The sequence below is a fragment of the Amblyomma americanum genome, chromosome 1, assembly GCF_052857255.1.
Source record: "Amblyomma americanum isolate KBUSLIRL-KWMA chromosome 1, ASM5285725v1, whole genome shotgun sequence".
NCBI classification, from domain to species: domain Eukaryota; kingdom Metazoa; phylum Arthropoda; class Arachnida; order Ixodida; family Ixodidae; genus Amblyomma; species Amblyomma americanum.
In genome coordinates, this window is record NC_135497.1 from 36,918,829 (window position 1) to 36,940,072 (window position 21,244).

A 21,244-nucleotide genomic window follows, 5' to 3' on the forward strand; every position below is an offset into this window, starting at 1 on the left:
TCATTCTATTTTAGTATTACTTCAATTTGTTTGGTTGCTACTTCTGATTGTTTTTCCAAGCTAAAGACACCATCTGGTTGTTCATCCTGCCTCGTTCTTCAATTGGTTTCTCTTCTAAAACTCAGCTCGATATGTTTCATCACTGCCTAGACTTCTGGAGCCATGTTCATTTATGTTCATTACCCAGAGCCTATCATAGACCCTATGTGACATTAGTGCATAATCTATCATCAAGCGCACTCTACTTCCCATGTTATGAGACCTTCACACTTCTCAATACTGTTACATACAACTAGGCCATGCCTTTCACACATATGCAACAGCATGTTACCTGTCGAATCTCTGTACCCATCTATATCTTCTATGTGTGCATTCATCTCCCTTAGTATAATTATCTCCTCAAAACTCATTAATGTCGATTGCTGTGCATTCTACCATTTTTTTGTTTTCCTCTTTGCTATTTGCTCTTGTCCGCAGGTATACAAAGCCTAGGAGTGTTTGCTCCCCTGCCAGTTTTTCTTTATGCCACAAATGGTCCTTCCTTGCATTACATCCTGTTTGGCCATCTGCTAATTCATACTTTTATGAATGAATGCCCCAATTCTGCCCCCTTTCTGCTGCCCTCTGTTCTATTGCAATATTCCCTAGCATAGTCAGGATTACAGGGTGGTTGCTCCATGTCCCTAAAATGTGTCTCCACAAACAGATATACCGTTAAATCCTCCTGCCTTAGCTTTTCTTCAATTACTTCCCATTTTCAGCCTATCCCAACACTTGCACGTTATATACCCTATGCCTGAATTAATCTGGCACTGGCACTTACATCTGTTTCTTCTTTTATGGTACCCACGTTTCTTTGATCTTGGTTCCTCCCCCGGTTCATCTTTGTCCACACTGATGCACTCAGAACTCTGGGTCCCCCCAAAAAAGCCATAGCCTGGTGACCTATCCTGGCCGCTACCCTCTTGCCAGTGACACTAATGTAATCAATGCCATCTTGTGCAAAAGGATGGGATCAGCCCTAGTGCACATCCCTGCTGACGTCCGTTAAACCATACCCAACTTTTAAGCTCATACCCCCAATGGCACAGTTAGCCTCAACTACCCTCCTTTTCATTCCGCTCAACTGCCCCTAGACCTCTGGGATTGAGCATACAGTCATACACACCTCCTCAGATGCCTCTCCCATTCAGCACATCGTTGAGAGCAGCATGGATAACAAGGTTTTTGTTCCCCATGTTGTCCCCTGCTACATCCTGTGCTTTGGCCACTGCATCTACCTTGCACTTCCCTGATGGCCTCCACTTTCACCTAGCTGGCTCTCCTCCGCCGCGGTGCTCCCTCCTCGCGCTGTACACCACTGTTGTGCACCGCCGGACCCATTGCTACCTTTCCCTCTGCACCACCTGAAGCCACTGTAGGGTCATGGAGCCTCCCCACTACCGCTACCTCCCGCCTGAGGTTCTACATGTCTCTTACCCAGCTTGCCTCTTTGTTTTTATTAACTGCACCTGCGTGAGACTCCACACTGTCCTCGCCCTCGACCTGATGCTGCTCCCCCGCCAATCTTCCAGCTCAGCCTGCTTTTCCCTCTCTTCTTTAAGCTTGCCAAGTATTCGTTCTAGCAGGTCAGCCTTAGACCACTCCCTCTTGAGCGACTCGCTAACCTGAACCTCGAGCTCAATCCGCGCCTCTCTCGCTCCACCTTCAGGCCCCCTTGGAATTCCTTTCAGCTAGCTGCCCATTCCCTTCCGTCGTCTGAAAGGCCTCCTCAAATCTCTAACGCAGCCTGCATGCGCAGCTAGCCTCCTCTACGTCGGCTAAACTCTCCAAGTCCATCTCGTCCAAATAACACCAACGCTTACACTCCGTTTCATAGGTGCAACGCTGTGAAAGGTGCAGTAGTCCGGACGGGAAAATAAAGGGAGGCGTGTTACTCCGCGCTTGTTCTGTGTCCGAGTGGTCTATGGCACGAAAAACCGACGTGTTCTCAGCGATAACAGGGCATTTATTCAATATCATGACCAATGTGTCAAGTAGTAGGCCTACAGGCAAAACAGTTACAATGTTTCACTCACCACAAATAGCGCACTACTTTTTGGTCGCGGATGCAGGCAGCGCAAACATGAGCTCTAGCTTTGATGGCGTTGCACATGATGTTGGAAACGGAGTATAGCTCCCCGTCACCCCTAGCTTTCCTAGCTCGCCGACCATCGCCCGGTCAACCACCTAACGAAAAATTCCACCAAAATATCTAACCAAAGCCTTATGGCAAGCCCTACGGCAATCTCTCTATCATATCTCCGCTAGGCGCCCTACACTTACCACGGTTTAAAACTACCGCTACCGCCTTTACACAATGCACCAAAGCACACATCCAGACACAAACTACTCCAGTTAGGTCTATTTAGGTGTAAAACCAAAGCAAAACAAAATTATTTGTGGAAATTTTGCATTCCTAAACACTTTTTGTGTTCACTGCGCTTTAATTTTGGCTGTGGCCATAGAAGGAAAGCTGACGCCACCATCTATGCGAGTTTCTGAAGGAGCCACGAAGGAGCACTTCCATGGAGGAAGAAAAATTTCATCCGCCATGGGAATGCCAGGAAGACAGCAAGGCGCAGTGGCTTGGCCTTAAACATGACTGCGACTGCAGGAATACAAATTTTCGCAAATTAAATGTTGCAAGGAAGCGTTGTTTTGCAATCAGTATGTCCTGTAATAGGATATGCTTATTGTACATTTAATAAATGAGCAGAATAGCAAACAATAACTGAATTTGATCGTGGCTTTGAGAGGGTTTTCTCTTTATGCCGCGAAATGTAGCGAACCATGGAAAATATTTGCGTTTATTTCCAACTGAAGGCCCCATTTCAACAAGCAGCAAACAAGGATTGGCTTCCTTTTGGGACCAGCAGATCCCAGCTCAAAACCAGAAGGCTTCTTTCTGGGACCAGCAGATCCAAGCAAAACACCATTGGGTGCCCTACAGGAACCATTTCAACCAGCAGCAAACCAGATCTACGGCTTCCTTCTGGGACCAGATGAAACCATTAGAAAGCAGAATCCTATTAACAAATTTTCACCTGGGGGGGGGGGGGGGGGGGCTTTTGCAGAATTTTATCTACAACACACAAGGTTTCAGTGTTTTTTGTTTCTTCTCACTATCCTCATATTCTACAGCAAAAAGTGAATCCTTGTGAGGAAATAAAAACGTACACCTGATGCTGTCAGAGCAACAGAATGCTCAGAACCAATTTTTGGCACATCACCAATTGACTGTAGAATCTCTGCCGCAGCTTCGGCATGCAAGAGCATTTGGCTGAATGCAAGTTTGTTTTCCAGGACGTTGACAAGATTGTAAAATGATACTGACAGATGTAAAAGGCCCCCAAGGTACAACTCATTAATTGCCTCAGCTGGAAGTTCTTTGGGTATGTTGCATTTATCACAGAGACATGCTGTTCTGCTGGGACTCCGGAAGTATTTTTAGAGTGGGGGGCAAGTCTTCGAGTTCTTTTACTTGTTTGTCTGTTTATTCCATTTTTTATTTAAATGTTTAATTATTTTATTTGCTTTTTGTTAATATTTTCATATTTCGCTGTTCAAAAGTGTATTTGTAATGCATATAAAAGCCGAGTTCAAATGGACAACTTTATATATATATATATATAAAGATGTACAGATGGGGAGTGATCGACTGCGTTAAAAAATGCGTAAAAAAGTTTGCTCATACTGTTTCAATGCTAGTAATCATGCTCATGAACAGAGCTCAGTCAATTAACAATTTCTGCTGGGACATGGTTGCTTTAGGTTACTGAAATTAAATGTTTTAAGGCTGGGTAAGAAGCGAACGAGCTCAGCCTCGCTGTGCTTTACATTTATAACGTCCTGAAATAAAAGCGTTTGTCAGAAAAATCTGATCTGAGTGCAAAAAGTTGGAGGCTTGGGGGGGGGAGGGCTGCCCCCTCTGGAGAAATGCTGGGGCAACCCCCCCCCCCCCCCCCCCCCCCCCCTGTTCCAGAGTCGCTCGAGCTTCTGCAGGCTTCACAATGAGTCATCAAAACAACCTTCTTAGCCACATAGCCTGCAATGTAATATATCAGCTGCGCATCGCTGTGTCCCTCAGGATAGCTGTGATGGCCTACAGCCACATCCACTTTTTCCGCAGTCACTTTTGCTATTGAAGGCATCACGCCCTCGCAAAAAAACGCTGTTATAGACACTCCAACACAGACGACGAAACGAACTGAACTGACTAAAACTGCAACGGCGTGTGCAAGGCTGACGTGGCTGAGCATACCGCGCTGCTAGCTGCAGTGCCGCATTCCCCGTGGCAGCATCGGTGCGCAGTGGGGTCACGCGCGGCCGAGGGAAAGTGCCGCGATCTTCACACCTCCCCATTCTAGCCACCCTACCGCCAGCTTTCCCTCTAGGAGGAACTCTATGGCTGTGGCATTTGACCTGCCATTCACAAGAAGATGGTGCCGTCCTTATCCAATGGACAGCTTGCGCAGTATTCAGTGCCCTGTACAATACAGCACACATTGCCAAACAAAACTCTCGTTCACTCATGGCACTTTCGCAGTCTTGTTCGAAAAGAAAAGGGGGAGATGCCTCTGTCTGTATGAGAGGGAAGCTGTGGAAAGGACACACAAGAGTAGAAGAGAAAGCTTTCCAGTGAATCCCACTGACTCTAGGGCACCGTGGTGACATTCCCTTAGCAGCACTGGTCGCTAGCTTATCAACAGTAAATACTGGCTCTCTCCCCTTTTGTGTTCTGAGCAGGGGTGCGAGGAGCAGGTTACAGCTACAATGGTGCAAGAGAATGCATCACTGCACCCTTTCGATAGCTACAATCAATCTCGAAAGCTAGTCGAAACTGTTGGGGCTTCAGTTTCACAAAGATTAAGGGGCATTCCCCTCTCTCCTTTTCTAAAAAAAATACAATGGAGGGCAATTGCTCATCTTCCCTCACACTACACTCCTTCTGTTGGCAGCTAGGAAGCGAAAACATGGTCTGCGAATAACAGTTTTTGGTTTAGAAAATTTTCCTATAAGTCAGCTTTCCTGCAAATTGACAACTTGGCACAAGCACAGGACGTTACTGAAAAAAGGCCCATATATCCGAAACACTGAGCAGCTAGGGTATATAGCCACCCAAACTCAGAGGTCAGCTTGTCCTGTGTACAAATTACGACCTCCGAAATAACAATTGATTGATAACAGTGCTGGCCCCAGACAACAAGGCAAGTGCATTTATTTTCCACTCCTATCAGGCAGCTCCATTTGCCAACCTCTACGAAACACAACAAAAGCTGTACGCATTTGCTGTGTTGTGTGTGTTGTGTTGCACTACCACAAGGCCACAAAGCCTTGTGGTAGAGCATCCGCCTCGCATAATTCGGAAGGTGCTGGGTTCGATCCCCAGTGCCGCCGGGTACCCACCGGTTTTTTAATGGGTACAAGATTTCCCCCAGCCTGGTGCTTGGCTCTTCTGAGGCTAGATGCTTGGGAAAAGGGTCTTGACCACAGTTATTGCCTTGACGGATCAGCGAAAAGCTCCGTCGTCAAGCAACGTTAAATTCTCGCCGTGTGGAAAAGCCCAACTTGTGGCCTCCATTTTTTTTCTCACCAAGTCGGACAGCCAGAAAAACCGGACTTGCCCAGGACGGCAGTGATAATCAAGTTGACGCTTCTGACGAAGGATCGCTTAGTGTTGAACTTGACAATGGTTAGAACATACGAGCTTTGAGTCGAACTCTTCACTTTGCAGTGAAACACGAACCACCTTTGCAGGCTGAGTGTTTCAAACTGGGTTTGGCCCTGACAGGGCGCAGCACGGTTTGTGGAGCCTCCTCAAAGCACACACACCCCTGAAGAAGCCGGGTGCCGGGCCGAGGGTGGCTTGTACCTATTTTTACCGGTGGGTGTCCAGCGGTGAGTTTCGAACCAACCACCTCCCACAGTCGAAGTGGACGCCCAGACTGTATGCATTTGTCTATCTATTATTGCATTTTTTTAATAACCTGGATCGTATGTCTGGAACGCAGCACTTTGCAACGGATCACAGAAGACTGTCAAAGTTGAAAAAAATGACATAAGTTTTTTGAGGCTTTCGTTGCTGCTCACCCAGCTGTGGAAAAAATAAAAATTTGGAACAAGGATACTGTATAGCCCGTATAGTCGTCCCGTATAGTCGCCTGAATGTCGCATGGATATCCAGAAATGATAATGGACATTACGGTAATTTGTGGACATCAGTGGTTGGGTTAGCATGCCTCCTGCTTGAAGGGTTGTGATCTTAGACTGATGCATATTATATTCTTGTATTCTGGCACATGGGGTTCAGTGCACGATACACACTGTAGTGGAGGCTCTGGAATAATTTTGGCCACCTTCAGTTCTGGAATTGCACATGCGACAATACTGTTTTAGTGGTGGTGGTGTAAATATACTTGACGGTGTTGTTCCTTACATATAGCTCAATTTGGTGTTAATGCTGACATCTGTGTAACCACATTATGAGAGAAACAACACGTTAACCAAGCATTAGAAAAACTGTTATTGAGGTCCAGTGGTCAGCCAAGTTTCTGCACATAAGTAGTGACAGCGTCATGAAAAAAAAAAAGAGAAACGTACCTTTGCAGTGCGTAGAGCGTTCACAAAATCGATGCATCCATCTGGCTTCATTTCCTCAAGCTTTGATACAAAGTGTCTAGCATTATTCGTAAGTGTAGCCAAAACTTTAGGCCTGTGAAAATATAAAAATCAACAAAAATCAAAACATAATTGAACTGGGCTTGCCACTAACAGCTCAGAGATGAAAGTGGCCCTAAAAACAGAAAAAAGATGCATACACACACAGTGCTATGCATATGTTTCTCTGTCTGATTTTAAGCAACAGCTGCAAATGGCACCCATGCAGATTCATCACATATGCTAAATTAAGTGTTCCAGCTAAATGTAACCAGGTTTTTAAAATAGACGGAGTGTCCTAGGCAAGTGAAACCAACTCAGTGCTGTTGAGTGTCATGCGGCTTAGTCAGTATTTTAAAATTCAGCAAATTTAGTTCATTAGGAATCATTAGCCAGATTATTAAATGCTGGCTTTGGGAAGAAAGCGTCAACTCGAAATTTTTAGATCAGCTACAAAAACAGCCAGCTGAAGCATTTGTAGCAAGGTACCATTTGACTAATTTTTTTACCGGCCCAAAAAGAAAGCGTGCGAAATTCAATACATACCACTGAAAGTGATCTTGAGAGCCCAGACATGATTTCAGAGAGAAAAATCTCCTTATCTCATATCCTGCATGGCATTACAGAGACAAGCAGACTTTTTTCCCTGAGAGTGCATCATGTGGCACTTCAGATGCTAGCACTGTAAATTAGATTTAGAATTTCGTGTGCTTTCTTTTACGGCCAGTAAAAAAGCTATGTAAATGGTGCCTTGTCACAAACATTTCAGCTTGCTATTATTCAAGGTTACCTACAACTTTCAAACTGACACAGTTTTCCAAAAGCCAATACTTACAAACTTAACTAGTTAGTCCTAAATATTTACCAAAATTTGCAGAATGAAAAAAAGTACCGGACTAGCTAGGTCACATGGCTCTCAAGAGCAGCGAGTTGCTTTCATTCGTGTAGGACACAAAAACATGGTTACATTTAGCTGAGACGCAGAGAGAGAGAGTGTGTGTGTGTGTGTGTGTGTAGAAAAAAAATACTGATACCAAATACTGAAGCAAACAAGGGACTGAGCATGGATGCTATATATAAGAGCCTGCACAGGCCATTCCATAAGTCTAATCCTCAGTTAAGATTGTTGCTTATGACTGTGCAATTTATGATCAATGGAATAGCATGCAGGTACTAAGAATGCTTGATTGTTTTAGTCCAACCTTGAGACCATATTTATTTATTTTAGTACCTTAAAAACCCCAAAAAAGAGGCATTACATGAGGGATGGGTTGTACAGAAATAACAACAAAAAAGGAACATATTCTGTACAATCACAGCATCAAAGGTTTCAAAATAAAAATGAAAAACAGGCAAACAGCTCACAAAATCAAAATGCCCAAATGCTTTTGTAAATAAAATAGAAAAACAAAACAAGAAAAAAAAGAGAGGCAGATATAGCACTGAACAGATGGGTAAGAATTAATAACAGATTTGAGAATATAATAATAACTGCATAATAAAACAAAGTATACAATATATCAATGTTTGAGGGGAAAGGTACACGAAAACCTAAAATGTGTCTAAAGATTTAAGCTTATCTTTGAATTCAAGTGTGTCTTCTATTATTATAGTGGCATTGGGAAGGCCGTTCCAATCTTTTCCTGTTCGGATGAAGAAAGACTGTGCATATGTTTGTTTTTGGGCAAGGGTATGACACCTGTTGACTGTTTTTATGACAAGCTGAAAACATAAAGGGTGTTGTGTGATGTAGGTGATTAATGGAAGAAGAATAGCACAAACAATGAAAGAAGGCTAAACTGGCTGGTTTTCGATGGTGCTTTAATAATGGTAAGCTGGATCGGTTCTTTAGTTCCGTTACACTTGTGTAGCTAATAAAGAAGCCACGAAGTGTGTACGCAAGGCAAACCAAAATTTTTTTGACACAACATTACCAAACATGCTTAGCACTAACCCCCGACAATTTTGGAAAACAATAAATCCGTCGTGGAACACTGTAGTAACCACCACTGACAGTTGTGATAAACCGCTCAGTTACAGTGATTGTGCAGAAGCCTTTAACTGGTTCTTTTGCTCAATCTTCACACAGGAACACAGCCTGAACTCCCCCAAGTCCTTTTGCCTGCTGATCACTGAAGCTATGGTACCAATATCAACTGCACCTACTGGTATCATTAATGTAATCAATACTTTAAAGCTGCCATCAGCTGCCGGTACCAATAACATAAATTCTAAGATATTGAAAAATGCAAAGGTAATTATTCACGAGTTTCTGTCATTCATTTTTATGCAGTCCCTTTATTCGGGCTGTGTGCCTAGTGAATGGAGAATGGAGAAGGTTGCCCCAATCTTTAAATCGGGCAGCAGGTCATCCATTTACAATTACAGACCCATATCATTAACCAGCAGCTCATCAGAAGTCATGGAACATATTATTTTCTCCAACATTATTAAGCACCTCAAGACGTTTCCTGCGAAATGCAATTAGCTACTTTTCTTCATGACCTCCTTTTCTTCTGTGTGATGCGATGAATTGGTGATGAGTCTTAACACAAATGTAAAGTAATGCACATGTCAAGAAACAAACAATATATGTTGTGCAACAACACTTGCACATGCACTGGACATGTACCCATCGACTCAATACTGGTAGCATGCACAAGTACCTGGGACTTCACATATCCAACCTGTCATGGGAACAGCATGCTAAGTATGTAATGACCAATGTTAATAGCATGACTCTCATTTATGTGAAATAATGTAAAAAAATTTGAAATAAAATTTTTTTGGTTTTAGTTTAGGGCATAAGATTATATTATGGATATGGAGGCCGTCCACATCAATGACACGCCCAATTTTTAAACTTACTGACATTGTGCTACTGTGCTCATGAATAGCAACAGCCTTGATTATGTACACATACACAAATCGCATATGTGAGGAACGCTCGGATGCACTGAGGGACGACTAAAATATATTGACAGTATGACCACCATTGTGGTTAGGCCACCATTGTGGTTAGAACGTAGTGTAATGTAATACAACATGGAATAATGTGTGAAAAATGAGCTGATATCAAAACTGAATATGAATCACACGTTGGAGGGCGCATAGCTTATTTCACATAGGGCGACACATTGAAAGGCCGAAGCACAAATTACACCAACAAATTACACCAACATCAAGAATGAAGCATTAGCCCTACGCCCCGGAAAACCTAGTTCGTGTTTTGGCCCTGTAACACATTTCCTCGGCATGTAATGAGGCTGCACTACTTGTAAGTATATAAGACTCAAGAGAAATCGGTTTCTGTTGTTCAACTCCATACTACACCAGAGGCAGTGCAGCATATACTCCATTACCACAGTGAGACTACATCAATGAAAAAGGTTTATGGTCTTATAAAGTTTAATGTCCCAAAGCGACTTGGGCTATGAGGGACGTTGTAGTGTGGCCCTGTAACACATTTCCTCGGCATGTAATGAGGCTGCACTACTTGTAAGTATATAAGACTCCAGAGAAATCGGTTTCTGTTGTTCAACTCCATACTACACCAGAGGCAGTGCAGCATATACTCCATCACCACAGTGAGACTACATCAATGAAAAAGGATTATGGTCTTATAAAGTTTAATGTCCCAAAGCGACTTGGGCTATGAGGGACGTTGTAGTGGAGGGCTCCGCATAATTTCGACCGCCCGGGGTTCTTTAACGTCCGCTGACATCGCACATCACATGGGCCTCTAGCATTTCGCCTCCATCGAAATGCGACCAGCATGGGTCTTTTGGGTCAGCAGCCAAGCACCATAACCAGTGAGCACCACCCTTTAGGACATACAAGTTGGTTAATTATTGGTTAGTTGTGTGCGCTTTCTGAAGTACCAAAGCAACACTCATTTATGGGCACAAAATAGTCGATGGCCCAGCTTATTTCAGACCGCAGGCATTTATCATTTTGCCTCCATTGAAACGAAGCCACTCCAATCGTCTTCATTATCCTGAGCGAAAGGAGAGCAAGCATGGATTCCTAGAATCAGACTTTTAAACGACTACAAAAACAAAATTTCAGCTTAGTGTTTCCTTTTCAGGAGGGCACAGGGGCGCAACAAAAACACACGGACATAGAAGTAGACAGGGACGAAGCGCTCGTCCCTGTCTATTTCTATGTCCGTGTGTTTTTGTTGCGCCCCTGTGTCCTCCTGAAAAGATATGAACCAACACGCCCAAATACAAGTACTTCTGAGTTATAGTGTTTCCTTCTTTCAAGTGATGCGTTAGACATTACAATGCATGGATCACGATGTGGTATTAGTCTCAACTGCTACATAATTTATAATTTAATTTCTGCTCTCATGCTGTTTCCGTTTCAGCAACTAAACAATTGTTGCAACGTGTAGTTGGCATTTATGTTACGTGAGGCATGACAAACTGCGATGTAAACACTGATACATAGTTTTAATTCACTAGAACACTTAGATCAGTGTTCTTAAATCAGTGTTCTTGAAGAGCTGGAGTGACTACAAATGATGCATCAGCAGATTTATTGGCATTTTTTTGATGCCTCACGTGATTTTAAAACCAGCTAAACGTCACAGCCGTCATTCAGTTAATGAAACTGAACAGCACAAGAAAAAATATTCAACTACAAATTATATAGTGGTTTTAGACAAATACGACATGGTAATCCATGTTTTCTAATGTCTAACGCATTATTTGAAAGAACAAAACATGCAACTAAAATTAGATGTCTATAGGCCTTTAACTCTTTCCTTACCATGGGAAGATAGGCAATTTTAGGGTGGTGTGCATAAAAATTCATTTTCACACATTAACCTAAACATTTTTCTTTATTGCAGCAAATCACAGTGTCGGTAATAGAATTGTCTTCTCAATGACACAATGAAGAAACAGAATATATGTTGCTTACGAAAGAAAAAACGAAGTCACGAAAATATTAAATATATCCAGTCGGGAAACAGGAGAATAAAAAGTCTAGAATACATGTTTCATGCGTTACAATGCAAAAAATGAGTATTCAAAGCTACAGAACTCTTAATGCTAAACTTTCCAGTTAGAAAAAAGATCAACTGCTTGCATGCAGCACTTTAAGCTACTCCACAGTGCAGTTTTCTTTTATTTGCAGTGCAACGAACGGCATGAGGCCAAGGGAAGAGAAAAGATGAAACACTGCGCTGACCAATGTGACAAGTTCATAATGCACAGTGCAGTGCCAAGGTGAACCCAGGGCCATCTTGCACATAACTGTGCCCGCTACACTGCCAGTGGCACAGAATCATTCAAAGTGTACCTGCTACCTTCAAAGAGGCCCTGAAAGCAGCGAATCTCCTCGGCACCACAGTGGTGGCCAAGTGGTTGAGCATCCGCCTCGCATGCTGAAGGTGCGGGGTTCGATCCCCAGTGCAGTCGGGTACCCACTGGTGATACAATGTGTACAAGCTTCCCCTGCCTGGTGCTCAGCTTCTTTAGAGTGAAATGCTTGGGAAATGGGTCTTTGACCCCCCCGTGAGTAGTCAAAAACACCTTGTGCCATGGCGCTCTTCGGCCACAGATGCCCTTCCCGGTTAAAAAAAAAACAATTGAATCCAATTGGGAAATTTCCAATTGGTACCAACTGCAATTTCCAATCGTGAATTAGTACACAACTGGACCAGTTGGACCAACTGACCCAACTCGAATAACAGTTCCCGTTAGGTCCCATGCAGGCAATTATTGCATCCAGGAAACTTTCACAAAGTCCATGACCCAATTAATTAAGCTGTACAAAGTGCACAATGTGAGAGATATTAAGGTGCAAAAGAAACACTGATCTGCGAGGACTGCAGGCTGAGATGTTCTACCTCATGCCAAGTTTTTAAAGGAATTTAATCTTTTTCAGAAATCAAATGAATCATACATTACACTCAAGAACCAGGTAGTACAGTCACACACCTAACATAAGCCCAACACATATCCACGTACACAATGCACTTTTGCTTCAGCTTATATATCCCATATGTGGGACTCCCATAATGGGGTTAGTGGCGCGCTTACCAGTTAAGCATAGTTATTTAATTCATTTTCGACTGCAGGAATAGCATAAATGATGTATACAATTTAGCAGATTAAGCAGTAGATAGTTCTAATTATAACCTAATTAGTATTGCCATATTTTTCAAATATGCCATGTTTTTCAATTGTTAACATGAATATATTGGGTGCAGTTAGTCAGACCAGTTGGATGCAGTTGGTAAGACCAATTGGGCTCACCAGATGACGAAGACTGATTCAACTGAGAATCCCGTGGAATCGTGTATTACCAGACTACTGCTGTGTCCAATTGGAACTCTATTCAGGCTAGCTGCAGCAACAATTCCAATTAGAACTAGTTGGAAACTCAAATGGTCCAGTCGGGAGTCCATTTTGACTGTCCAATTGGAACACCATTCCAAATGGAACCAGTTTGAAACTCAATTGGTCCAATTGCATAGTCCATTTGGACTATCCAGTAGGAACACCGTTTCAAGTGGAACCAGTTGGAAACCCATTCAGTCCAACTAGAACCAATTGAAGCCAGTTGGAAAGCCAATCTGTTTCATTTGTTTTCTTTTACTGGGCTGCGCCATAAAAATCTATAATCATCATCAATCTCCTCGGCAACGGCGGAAACAAAAGTTACAGATGGGCACTTGCCGACAGTTAAATTTGTGCTGGGAGGAACAGTCATTTCTGTCCGAACTAAAATAAGACTAAATGTATGGCATCTTCTCGCTCACAGCTGTCACTTGTACCTACAGAGTCAAGTGCCGATGCTGCGAAATCTCGACAACACAGTCACTGCTGAGCAGAGTCAGCCTAAGAGATGTCTGCCAGCAAGCTACGCCTCCTAGGAAGCTTGGGTGGTTTGGAGATGCATGGTTTAGTGCTAAACCCCTTTGCCCAAACAACCCTGGGGCCCCCAGGGGGTTTGGGCAGGTCCATGTTGGAAGGGTAGTGCTGGATATCCTAGTAAAAATTGTACATAATAGCAGAAATTATAGCATATTTGCTTAACAATGACTGATGCGCAATTAATGTAATAAGAAATGCATGAAATGTAAAATCTGATAAGATATTTCTATTTGCTGCATGCATTTATTATTAGACTATTGCTCTCAGGATTTGAATATGATGAAATTCCCATCGATGTTAGGAGCTAGGTAGCATTTGCAGGCCTATCACCATGACATAGGTTTCTATTCGTACCACACACACACACTCATGTCCTCTGGGTACACTATGCCAGGACAGGCAGGATTCGCACACTCTACTAACTGCATATAAATAGGTGGCCTTCATTGGGCTTTTCTAGCCCCTCTGAACAGAGCAGCCATATCTACTAATGGTGAGTTGTTGATCAGCAAAGCAAACCTTTCTAAATATATTAAGACTAGATATCCATTATGTGTCGTGTAAAACTTCGCCGGTTTTTCTGCAACATTATAATTCTGTTCATTAAGACCACAATTATTATTGTTTCAAATGTTCATGTTTCTTCCTCTTAGACTGATACAAACTCATATCAGACTAATAGCTATAGGGGACTTGTACAGAAAACATATATTAGGCCAATGCAAATTTTTATCAGAATTATGTGTTAGGGCACCAGCATGTAATGTGGTTATCTGAGGAAGGAAACGGAGCAAAAGGCCCTGAGCTGTTAGAGAAGTCCATCAGAGGAGTGCGAGCACTGTACACAGTTAATGTACTGCACAGTGTGGTCAGCCGGCCTTCCAAAGCAACTGGCGTTCATTGCTGATTACTTTCTGCGACGATTGCACAACGACCCCACAAGTATGTAGTGAGCTTTGCGTGATGGCTTTTTTGCATTGTGCGCATCTAATCAACAAAATGCAAAGCTAATTTCTGGTGAAATAAAAAAAAATGACATCCCAGGCAATTTCATAGATGTATCGGATGGACGATCGCATATGTAAACGTAGTTAAATGCAGAAATAACCTCACAGGCAATCCATATACGAGGTGCCCCAGCTAAATGTAACCAAGCTTTTGAAAATCACGGAATATCCTAGCCACATGGGACCAAATGAAGTTTGTTTAGAGTCGCGTAAGCTAGTCTGCAGTATTTTTTTCGCTCTTCAATGTTAACTAATTATTTAAGCATAATTAGTTAACATTTTAATTATTGTCTTGACGTCCACAGAAAGTCCACTGTTAGAGTCTCAGCGATGTGCACAAAGTAACATTCTGAGCATATCACAAAATGCAAGTCAAATTGATGTCCACTAACAGATGATCTCTTGTAAATGCTCGAACGGATGTTTGATGGGCCTCTCAAAATGATGTTTGATATTGGGACCATTTGTGGATATCCTCTAAATATGGTTCTCTGGGGCTGCAGTGACACTCGATCGAACTGAGCACTAAGCCAGGATATATACCAGCGTCTTCATTGAACGCCTACGCGGGCTGGCACATATTAAATGTTAGGTTCAGTATCCGTGGGCGTCTTCAATAGCTTGCATAAGATTTAATTAGTAGATCAACGCTTACCTTGCAAGTGTCAGGAGTGCAACCTTATTTTCTCGGTGCGATCGAGTCTTGGCGTGGAAAACAAATTTCACAGCTTCATACTGTGCGTCCAAACGCGTTGGCTCAAAGTCGCCATTCCGCATGTAATCACTGGTGTCCACGCTGAAAAATGAGTATGAAAAGGCACCAAACAACAACACTGCTCAAACGCGCGGCATTTGCCATCGTGACAGAGTGTATATAGTCACGCAAAAAGCTCATCCCGAGCGTCGTAGTACAGAACTTTATTATTTTCCCGCTTGTTTTATGGGGTTTTAACGTCACAAAGCCACTCAAGCTATAAGGGACGGCGTAGTGAAGCGCTCTGGAAATTTCGACTGCATGGGGTACGGCTACATCCTAGGTCGTACTAATACATCGAAATTGCACAGACAGGAGTTCCCTCCTTTCAGGCCGAGCTGCAGCCACGCATCTGAAATTCAAACACCCCGTACCTTTGTTCAGAAGCAGAACTCGATACCGCTACGAGTGCAAGAAATTTGCAGTACAGACACGCTTAACTAAGCGCAAAAAATTCTGCTAAAGCCAAAAATCTCAAGCGCAACGTTGACATCTCAAGCTACTCACCAAATAACTGTAGGCACGGCGTACATTTTAGCTGACGCAGTCTCTCGCTAAGATGTACAGGTCGCTTTGTCGTCCTTACGTCCGGCGCTCCGCAATTTGAGCGTTTGAAATCGGAACCACGTGCGAGTGCAGACGGCGCGCGGTCGACGCGCGCACCACTGCGCACAAGGACGGCGCAGGACGAATGCCGACGAAGGCGATTGGTGGATGCCGAGACCACCAGATGTTTGAAAAGGCGAGGTGCGTTTCCAACGCAAAGAATCATGGGAAAATTATCTGCCAGCAACTTTCGGTTCGTTCCAATTTTCTCCCGCGCTTTTTGAACAACCGCTGTGCATGCGTGCATCGTTAATTCACTCATTAATTTACGCTACGACATCGCACATTGCACAACATCATCGTAAGATCAGCTTGTGCTGCGTATGAACGTGTCCTGATCGCAGAAATTGTGTTTTGTCGTGGTTATAAGATGCGAGCGTAGGCAAGCTGGCTGTTCTGAGTATGCACGGAAATTGGTTTCACATGCGTTTGAAAAATAGCTTAACGCGTTAGTCATTACATATTTGTGTCTTAGCCACGCCAGCCACGCTACGACGGGATGAAACGTCAGATATGACAGATTATTTTCCTCGCAGCGTGTAAAGGCTGCCAGATGGGCTAGCAAAATGGATTCATGCCACTGTGCACACAGCGCGCGCCTCAACACATCGCACTGCATACGCGCCCGCTGCGGTGGCTGAGTGGGTCAGTGGTTAGGGTGATCAGCTACTGAGCCGGAGCGGTCGGAGTTCCTGGGTTTGAACCCGGCCACGGCGGCCGCGTTTCGATGGAAGCGAATTTAAACACAACGGCGCCCGTATGTTGCGCGATGTCAGTGCACGTTAAAGATCCCCACGTGGTCGAAATAATTCCGGAGCCCTACACTACGGCACCTTTTTCTCTCTTTCTTGTTTCACTCCCACCTTCCTCCCTTCCCTTACGGCACGGTTCGGTTGTCATCGAGATGCCATTTCCAAATTTTCTTCAATATTTTAAGCCTCGTACCATTTACGTTATTTTGGGTGCATTTCGTGCGAAAACACACTACGAAGCAGAATCGACGTCGCGGTGGTCTTGCTTTGATGTAGTACAATCAGCGATGTTGGAGCGTAAATTAGTACAAGTCATATTACACAGCCACTTCCAGGAAGCAAGCAAGCAGCAGGGCATGGAGGAAGACAAGCAGACGAAAAAAAGTTGAAACCGGAAGTAGCGGCAGGTAGCGGTAGTAGACGACTTTCCCATGATCCTCTGCGCTGACTCTTTAGAACCAATATCAGCCATTAATAACCAAGGGGCCTTCATTTTATTGAATACGATCACATTTTATAACACAGCTTTGCAAATATACTTTTGATTTTAATTTTTTTTGTTTAAACAGCGCTGGCAGCAGCGGTAGCAGTAGGCAGTAGCGCAGTAGTTAGCATAGTTGGTGGTTCGTTGACAAGATCAACAAAGAGTGAGAATCGTGTTTGCGACTGGTATCAGCTGGGACTGTGTTTTTGCGGATTGCACTATCTGCTTATTGTTCGGCTGCTGCATTTCGGCTAAAAGCCCTTTTGTGTCGTGAACACGGGAGAACGGGAGTCTGCCGCACACACCGTCCTGCCATTCGTCGAGTAACGCCCTGTTCGCCCACAGCGTGCGGTTGGCGGGGCCACCAACATGGTGTTGGCGTTTTTTATTGCATCGGTGTCAGAAAAAACGTCGAGAATCATCTATTCGACGTTCTACGGTTGGAATGACGCGCGACAGCTCGGTGATGTCGCTCTTACTACCCATGGGGCTGACTCCAGCGATCTAGAGTCACTCAGGGGACCAAGCGAAATGAACGAAGAACTAAAGACGCGGTCAGATCTCCTTAAACGTGTTCACCAGGATGTGGTGGAGGATATGAAGAACGCACCACCTGAAGTTTCAAGCTCGTCATCCGACGTCACCGTGCATCTGACGGAGCGCAAGGGGCAATTCTTCTTCAGAGACGCCGACGTGGGCGATAGGATTGTAATGTGGCACTCGTTCGGCGAGTGCAGTTTTGTGGCTATCTGCGATGAAACCGAAAACACTGCTCTTGCTGCTCACTGCTTGAAGCTGGTTATTCAGAGTGTTTCTTCCCACATAATTTTCTTAACACCTGCAGAACTAAACGCTAAAATCGGCCTCTTGCGCAGCATTGTGGAGCTTTACATGCCTAGTGGAAGGCTCTTGTTCATCAGTCAGAGCACTGTGAAGCAGTACGAACAAATGCTACACAAACTAGCATCATGAGTTGGGTGACCTCGAGCTGAATGACCTCATAATTAGTGGAAACGCACAACCAATGGCTGACGACTTAGCTTTCAGCAGTACAATTCAAATTGTCTTAACAGCATGGTAATAATGACACAAATGTAGTAGCCTTTTGCAAGCACATCATCGGGAAATCTACTTCAGCTGCAAACGCATTGTGGGTCTGCCTGATTGGGTCCAGAATGCCAGTTGTAGGTACCCAGAGCGCTTTTAGCCACTCCAAACTGCCACACACATGCATGTATTGCATATGTGCCCCAAACAGTTCATTTTGACAAGATGCATGACAGTCTTTTTCATCCCAAATGCTATCAAGTAATGTGTGCTGTCCATCAGAGTGGTTACAGAAACATTGTTCTAGCCAAGTACTTCTACGAAAAAAATCCTGCAAGAACTCCAGCTTGCATGGTTCCGGCGCAGCTGTCTTGGGCTGTGAATACTCGAGCATTATCACTGTGCTGTGTTATGTATGGTTTTTCAGCTAAGAGCAACTACCTTGCAGACGATTTTTATGGTCATTAGGCTAGCACAGCCATGTGTGGCAGCGAGGAAATTTCTGTTCACAGTGCAGTGTTTCCAAGCTGTTGCACCCACCGACCAAAGCGAAAATTCTCTTGTATTACTGTATAGGGGCATAGCTATTGCTTTCTGATTCTGTGCAGTGATACCACCTTTGAAAAAATTGCAAATGGTTTCACACAAATGTACAGTCATTTAATAAAGTATAAAAAAATTTTATGCAAAATAAGTACCATCAATGAACCTTCGTCTTTTTTGCAGTAGAACAGCCATCAGTGCTGTCTGCATCAATAAAATCTACCCAAGACTCATCAGCAGGAAAAAAGTCCTCCAAACGTGGCTGCTTTGAATCAGCAGAAACCTTTAGGTCAACATCGTAAAAGCTGTCTTTGCTCAGCCCTGCTTTGCCTAGTGTATCAAGCTTGCTGCACACCATTGGCCATATGTAGTCATCAGCAGTCCCTTTTGCCACAAGGTACTGAATAACCACACAGTTCTGCTGCCCAATTCGATGAACCCTGTCCTCTGCCTGGGTGAGTATGCCTGGATTCCAGAACAGTTCCGCAAAGACGACCAGGCTTGCAGAGCTCAGTGTTATACCAGCATTTGCGGCTGTGATGCTCAACACTGCCACTCTGCACATGTCGTCATACTGGAATTTGTCACAGAGTTGCTTGCGTGACTCGGCAGATGTCTTGCCATCGATGCGAATGTGACTGCAGCTCTTCCTCGTGAGCAGGTCACAGATGCTGTCCAAGACTGCCTGGTGGTGAGCAAAGCAGAGGAACTTTTCGTCACCTTCCACCAAGTCCTCTATGTACTTGCACACAGCCTTGGTTTTATGGATGCCAGTTTCATGAAAATAGGCCAGCAAAACTCCCCTTTTCTCCATAGCCTGAAGCTTGGTGTTGTGCATTTCCCGAGCCATATGCTGCATCACTTTATCTGTCGACTTCATGTAAGAGGGGTCAAGCAACACGACTTGCCTTTGTTTGGCTGGCAATTGTGACAGCACATCAGCCTTCAGTCTTCGTATCATCACTGTTCTCTCGAGAAAGAGCTGCAGCTCATGCATGTTGGATGAACCAGAGAAGTCCCATCCCCACTGGTTTTTTTGACCATTGCAATAACGGATGCCAAACTCTTGCATACTAGGAAAACACTTGGGTTTCACAGCGCATATCTGGGTATAGAGTTCAATTGGTCTTGACAGTGCTGGTGTGCCAGTAAGCAGGACTACCCTCCTGGCCTTAGAAAGGGCTTTCTGGCAGGCTTTTGTCCGCGCTGTCTTCGGGTTTTTGATAAAGTGGCTCTCATCAAGAATGACAACTTGAAATCTATTGCAAAGTTCTTCAGTTTTCTTCGTAAGGAGGTCGTAACTGGTGATGATAACTTGGTGAAGGAGGTCAATCTGGTCACAGCCAGTTACTAACACAGTCACTTGCTCTTCCCTCAGCGATGGCATCCACTGCAGGAAGGCCTCTTTCCAAGCAAACCGTACCGAGGATGGCGTTACTACAAGCACTGGCCATTCTTCTCTGTAGTAAGCAGCTACTGCGATGCCCTGTATAGTCTTGCCAAGTCCCATGTCGTCGGCGATCAAGATGCGGCCCTTGCGCCGCACGGCGGTGCGAACGCCTTCACTCTGAAACGGCAGAAGTGCTCGTTCTAGCTTGCAGTCAAGGCTGGCCAGACTGACCTCGCAAGTTTCCGGCGATTCCGTGAACGCTTTCAAGACGTGCCTAGGAATCTCGGCCACGAGAACTGCAGGCCTCAAGTATTTCAACTTATCCATTAAAGGGTTGTGGCATGTGAGGAGAAAACTCCAACGTTTTTTCTCGGCATCATACATTCGTGACGGCATGGTCCGAAATATTTCGATCATCTGTTGGTGGTACGGAGCGTCTACTCGGAACCTATCGTCGGAGATAACGACGCACGAACCGGACACTGGTTTCGCTGAAGGAATGTTGCAAACTGCTGCAACTGCTTTCGGCGTCTCATTTCGCATGGCTATCGTGGTTCGGCTCTTCTGACACAAAACACTTCTCGTATTCAAGTCTTGTGCGCCACTACTAGTTGGTCCGTTGAAAGGAAGTGCTCCACTTTGTCCATTTTTGTGTAGTACCTGTGCTACATCCAACGCAGGTCGGCTCGTTGGGCAGCACAAGGTGTCAGTCTGTGCACCACATGCTGATGCAGCTTTAAGTCTTTCGGCTCGGCGGGCGAGAGCTTTCTGCCTATTTTCTTCGATTAGTCTCTTCTGTGCTTCTGTCAGTGTGTCGCTCATTTCCTTTCCTTCTAGAGCGAATTTTGCTCTGTTCTGTATGTCAGCAAACAGGCCAGCAACACGACCATCGCGTCAAACCACAAGAATGGTGGCTAGAAGTACAGTCGGTACAGTGGCCTTGGTATCAGAAGCTTAATCGACTTGGGTTGGCCCGGCTTGGCCACTGGAAAACATGGCCTATGGTTAAGGGCTCCATGCTAATGCTTAATGCTTAGTGCTAATGCTTAATGCTTCCTACATGCTAATGGCTAAG

At 44.4% G+C, this 21,244-nt stretch overlaps 3 protein-coding genes across 3 annotated transcripts in view; 1 reads left to right on the forward strand and 2 right to left on the reverse strand.

The window, feature by feature from the left end:
- LOC144112642 (26S proteasome non-ATPase regulatory subunit 4-like) overlaps positions 1-16,421 on the reverse strand; it is a 60,300-nt gene extending 43,879 nt beyond the window's left edge. The window contains exons 1-3 of the mRNA XM_077645452.1: positions 15,855-16,421; positions 15,249-15,389; positions 6,643-6,754 (exon numbers count right to left, since the gene is read on the reverse strand). Coding sequence (XP_077501578.1) covers positions 6,643-6,754; positions 15,249-15,389; positions 15,855-15,880 — 279 coding nt within the window. The 5' untranslated portion in view covers positions 15,881-16,421. The remainder of the gene's footprint in view (positions 1-6,642; positions 6,755-15,248; positions 15,390-15,854) is intronic.
- A 728-nt stretch (positions 16,422-17,149) lies between these two features.
- Positions 17,150-19,026, forward strand: LOC144112647 (uncharacterized). The gene has a single exon (XM_077645456.1). The coding sequence runs from the start codon at positions 17,559-17,561 to the stop codon at positions 18,159-18,161; it is 603 nt and encodes a 200-aa protein (XP_077501582.1). The 5' UTR covers positions 17,150-17,558; the 3' UTR covers positions 18,162-19,026.
- On the reverse strand, positions 18,930-21,207 carry Marcal1 (SWI/SNF-related matrix-associated actin-dependent regulator of chromatin subfamily A-like protein 1). Its single transcript, XM_077645454.1, has one exon. The coding sequence runs from the start codon at positions 20,989-20,991 to the stop codon at positions 18,937-18,939; it is 2,055 nt and encodes a 684-aa protein (XP_077501580.1). The 5' UTR covers positions 20,992-21,207; the 3' UTR covers positions 18,930-18,936.
- Positions 21,208-21,244: the final 37 nt, after the last annotated feature.

Bases quoted from the DNA above. Each gene is read 5' to 3' on its own strand.
- LOC144112647 (XM_077645456.1), top strand. From the start codon at position 17,559: ATGGTGTTGGCGTTTTTTATTGCATCGGTGTCAGAAAAAACGTCGAGA.
- Marcal1 (XM_077645454.1), bottom strand. From the start codon at position 20,991: ATGAGCGACACACTGACAGAAGCACAGAAGAGACTAATCGAAGAAAAT.